Below are 5638 nucleotides of genomic sequence, written 5' to 3' on the forward strand. Positions count from 1 at the left end.
CTATTTTGAGCCTAATAAAAGTCCAAGAAAGCTCAAAATAATCACTTTATTTTATGGTCAAAGAGGAGTGACGAAAATGGAGTTCAACTCACCTTGGTAAGGGAAACATGCACCAAGAGTTGGGTCTTCACTCAACTTAGTATCTTTATTATTTTATAGTTTCAAGAATAATCAATACTTAGCTTTGTTACCAAGTTACTTATCTCTATATAAATACATGTAATCTCATTTGAGAAATCAATCAATCAATTTCTTTTTCATTTTATGAGTCTATCTCTTTGTTCTTTGTCTAGAACACTTCCTTGTTTCTTGGTGTGTAATATCCAAGCAACAGCCTACTCTTGTTGGACTAGTGTGTCATATCTAACAGCTATTGGAGTTAGTAATATCAACAGCCTTCCGCAACTGCTGTGCGACCCCTCAATCCATTAAGTCTCCCTCGTTGCACCTTGCACCTTGGTGAGTTTCTATCCTTTCTAATTCTGCTGAGTGATCCTCGAATTTGGGTGTATCACAAACCAAAACTACACAAGAAACATAACATACCATGGAATCTCATTGAAGGCTCGAAGAGGATGTTCTAGGACTTCATGCCACACACAATCAACTAACTCACATAATCAATCAAAGGCATGCAAATCCAAACATCAACAACAGAAATACAGTGAACCCGTACCTAGAACCGTAAGAGCTCTAATACCAAATTAAAACAACCTGACCCATTTTTTAAAAATAATAATAATAATTAACTAGTGGTCCCATACCCACTAGCTACCTAACCACAACCAAACCAAACAGAAGAATAACCAAAAATTACCAATGATCAATAACCAATAAATAAATAACCAATGGTAGTGATTCAACCAAATAATAAAACATAAACCAGCAACCTATTAATGTTCTACTAACTCAACTCTAGCAACCTACAAAAGCCACTAGAACATCCTCCTCTTCATCGCCTTGATTCCACGATCACACTTTGCCTTTACCTGCATCACAACACTCAGTGAGGCAATTCTCCCATCTACTGGGCTATACACACAAGCAATTAAAATATCTCTAGCCATCAAACAACAATCAATAAACAGTCAACAAACCAGGACAATTGCATCGACCGACACCAACTGGGGTTGCATCGACAGACACAAGCTTGTATCGACCGATACAAGGTTCACCTGCATCGACTGACACTAACACTGCATCGACCAATGCATGCTCGACATTTTACAAAAATCCCTAATTGCAACGATCGACGCCTCCATATGACATCGACCGACGCTCCTAGGTCAAATCGCACCGTCTTTGCATTGCATCAACCGACACACAAAGTGCATCGATCGACGAACATGCCGAGCATTATGTTCCCCGAAGCTCCTCGCCGGATCTCCGTCCCTAAACCACCAAAACACAATCCAATACCACAAAAAAGCTTCCCAAAGCCTCTTGTAACTCAACAACGTTCTAACAAGCCATATAAACACATAAACAAGCAAATCAGAGAAATCTCAAGCTTAGACAAGCCATGGTCATGCACTCACCTTTGCCAAAGAAGTTTCTGACCCTAAAACGATAGATCTACACTCCTAGCATGCTCCTACAACTATCCCAACAACAGATCTCCACAGAAACAGCCACAAATCGTCAAGAACTCTCAAGAACACTTAAAAACCTCTTCCTCTCTTCTCTTTTTCTCAAAACGGCCCAACTCGGCCAAACCCTCGAGTTACTCCTTTTATACACGATTTCAGGGTTTTTCCTAACCCAAAACACAACGTTTAACTGAAACTTGTTCGTGAAAACCAACCTTGCATCGACCGATGCCCTATGCATTGATCGATGCACCTCCCAAACCGAGATTCCGGTTCGTGGATGTTACATCTATTAAAAAAGGTGAGCCCATGGGCCAGGAGTGGACATGAGGCCCACTGAGAGGTGGCGGTCGGGGCATTACAACATGATTTTTTCCTGTGTTTTGTCTTCACTCGCACAGTTCCGACAATCACTTCCCGGAAGGTCACCCATCCTAAAACTACTCCAGCTTAAACACGCTCCTCTCACTAGATCGAAAAGATAAGTGCACTTTGATGATATAGGTGGCTAAATCAATTATTTTAAGCCTCTCCGTATATTCCTTAAACCAGGGTATAAAACTATTGTATTTTTTCTAAAATATTTCAATAATATATAAAACTATTGTATTTTTCAAAAATATTAAATAATAAAGTGGCTAATCCTAATTGGTTGTTTTAAATCCTATGTGGGCAGCCTTAGAAGATGGTAACTCCTACTTTTTATGTGTGTAGATTATTAATATTATTATTATTTTGACTAGGATTCAAACTTCCGTGATATCGCGGAAGAAGTATTTCAAAAAAAGTTATATTAAATTTTAAATTTTAAATTATATTGTTATATATTATAAAATTATTTGAAAATAATAATATAGTTTGAAAATATATGCTAAGAATAAAACTAAAAATTATTTCAAAAAAGGAAAAATAATCAATAGGGTTAAAATTACATAAATAATAAACATATATAATTGCTAGTTAAAAAAACACAGCCGTCAAAATGAAAACTTATACTAAAAAATACTTTGCCAAAAAAACTCAACCTTAAGTGAAAAATTATTAAATGAAAAGTCATAATGAACATATGCGACTTTGTAAATTTTTTTTATGTATAATAAGTATAAAATAATTTATAAAAAATTATAGTAAAGAGTAATAAGCATCATAACATTTGTTAACATTTTTATTAATAATTAATACACAAATGTTATGATGAACTGAAGTGATTCTAAGTGCAAATATCAAACAAAAGCTTATAATAAATAAATACAATACATAACTGGGGTAAACGGTCAAATTATTATTATTTTGAAAAACGATGAAAACACCTTTGTCAATAGATTATACATAAAAGGGGTAAATGATCAGATTAACTCTTTTATGGGTTAACGAGAAAGCACACAAAAGTGAAGCTTCGACTCATAAGGATCCCAATATATTCCAATCACATCGCCTATCTTCAAATCTCTTCTCACGACGAATTCCCTACGCCATGCACTGCCGAGAATATAGCTTAGACACTTGGGCCATTTCTTAAGAACCAGCTTGTGCATATTATCAGTGTCTTCATCATACACGTTGACTGCTAATCCAGGGCCTTCTTCGACTACCCTTTGATCAGATATAGGGAGATATCTCAGAATGTCGCTACGCACGATGCTTCCATTCAGATAAAGATAGTTTAGATAGCCAATACTGCTTTTGGTCAATTCCTTCTTGATGGTCCATGGATCGGTGTAGAGAGTTGTTTTTGTTGAGACATTGTGGTGCACCTCCTCTCTTTGTTCTTGATCCGTCGTAAACCTCAACGACGCCAGGTTTATGTTTTCTTCGGTTTGCTTATTGTCTGACGCATCTTCGGGATCATCATGTGGCTTGTCATACGGAAACAGATCCAGGGTGACCAAAGTCTTATTTGACGCTGAAATAGGAGCCATATCCATATCCAATGATCGCAAAAAACCTGAAAAACCTGACCAAAGCATTGGATCAAAACTCATTTTTTTTTTTCTTTAAAATCACAGTCAATTTAAAAGAAGCCTCTTTCTATAGTTATTTTTTTATAAGTTGTCTGTCTACTTAAATCATTTGTTACTGGATCTGAAATTTATAATGAAATCTGAGAAGTTTAGTATACATTTCACAGAATTTTCAAACATATTCAAAATATACGAATATTCAAAACGAAATAATTTAAAATTATTTTCAAGATCCCTTCTCACAAGTGCGAGCTACTTTCAGAATAACCATATATGAAAATTTGTTAATATATAAAACTCAGAATTCTCAATTTAAAACCAAAAAACCATCGTAAAATTAGTAAATAAATAAAAAAATGGATGAGAGGCCGACCTTTACCACGAAGACCCGATGTGTTTATAAGGAGGCGGTCATCGATTGTATATGGTAAAAAAACTTCTGAAGTGTTTTCTTGTGGGAATTCATGTTTATATACACATTGAGCGTTGAACAATAATAAATAAAAAGACATATTGAGTATAGATTCATTACCTAAAAATAGCATCCATCAATTATACTTCCTAAGTGATTTTTTTGACTAAAGATTATAATGTAACGGTAATTATGGTAATATAATATAAATTATGTTGACACATGTAAATTTATAATTACCATATCATGCAGTTTTAAGGCTTTCTATCAACAAGGATTACTTGCTTTTTCCTTGTGAAGCATGTAAAAGAAAACCCTCACCGTTTTCAAAAACATGTAAATGATCCTTATTATTTTGTGGGGTTTTAATCTCTCAANGAAGTTGAAATAGAGTGTTTTATTTAAAATCCGGCAAACATGTAAAAAGCAAACCCTCACCTTTTTCAAAAACATGTAAATGATCCTTATTATTTTGTGGGGTTTTAATCTCTCAACTTCGAATAGATGGTAAAATAACTCATGATGTTCAAACCCAAATAAAATCTGAGCATTATATTAAAACATAGATACAAAAGCTATGGCTTTTAAAAAGTTACAGATGTTAATTCACGTTTGGGTTGGTGGTGTTGTAATAGGATAACCTTACTATTGGGAGCAAAATGTCTTCGGCGAAGTCCTTCTTCTCTTCATTTGGAATTAGAGCACTTCTTTGGGCCATGGAGAGTATCCTTTCCAGAAGTGTTGTTCATCAGAACTTCGAGACGGATTGTGCTGAATTAGTCATGATAGTGCAAGTCCCTGAAGATTGGCCAGCGTTTTCCAACCAGCTCGATGATTTCTTCTTGCTACGTGTTTCCTTCCCGCGCTTCACCCTGCCGAAGATCCCTCGGTCATCCAATTTGAGGGTGTATTGCCTCGCTCGGTCTTCTAGAATGTTATTTTTGAGTTTCCTTTGTAAACTTTTTTCCTCCGGTTTGGGCTACCTATTTGGAGTAATGTTCTAATTAATGTTTGGTTGTTTAAAAAATATTTAGATAACGTTCTATGTATTATTAAATTGGTTTATTTCATTAAGCTTTTTTGTAATTAACCCTAATAAATCTTCATTATTTAAAATATTCAATGATAATATTTTCAATCTTCATTATTATTGATCTCATGATCGGTTTCTGTTGGCCGGATGGTCAATAGTGGGGCAAACTGTTGTGACGGTTGTCGGAGGACTGCTTTGTGATATTCGAGGATGATTCTATGTTAGTGAAAGAGAATTTTAACCCTCTGAACCCAAAATTGGTGGGTGTCGATCAACATCAAGGGGCAGTGTCGATTGATTTTTAGGTCTGGTCGGTTTAGCTTTTAACAGGCTGGTTAAGCGGATTTTTGGAAAACCTTAAACGTTTCTTCATAAAAGTCGACGCCCTAACTGTTGTGTGGCAGACAGTTGTATTTTTTCATTCCTTAGAGAAGAGAGAAAGAGTTTGGGTTTGTGAGATCAAGTGAGAGATCAAAGGAGAAGAGCTTTGCTTGGTTTGGTGTGTGAACTGGTGTGTGAGGCAGAAGAGAAGGACATAAGAATGTTGTTGTGGTATGTTAGGAATTTTTTTGGTTGTGTTGCATCGGTCTTGTCAAATCAATATTTTTTTTTTGTTTCGAGGTGTGTGGGACCGTGACTTATC

The 5638-nt window shown here is 35.5% G+C and overlaps 1 protein-coding gene across 1 annotated transcript; it reads right to left on the bottom strand.

Annotated features, from left to right (window-relative positions):
• On the bottom strand, positions 2872 to 3537 carry LOC104747339 (B3 domain-containing protein At2g33720-like). Its single transcript, XM_010468963.2, has one exon. The coding sequence runs from the start codon at positions 3512 to 3514 to the stop codon at positions 2957 to 2959; it is 558 nt and encodes a 185-aa protein (XP_010467265.1). The 5' UTR covers positions 3515 to 3537; the 3' UTR covers positions 2872 to 2956.

Source organism: Camelina sativa, chromosome 15 (assembly GCF_000633955.1).
Source record: "Camelina sativa cultivar DH55 chromosome 15, Cs, whole genome shotgun sequence".
Lineage (NCBI taxonomy): Eukaryota > Viridiplantae > Streptophyta > Magnoliopsida > Brassicales > Brassicaceae > Camelina > Camelina sativa.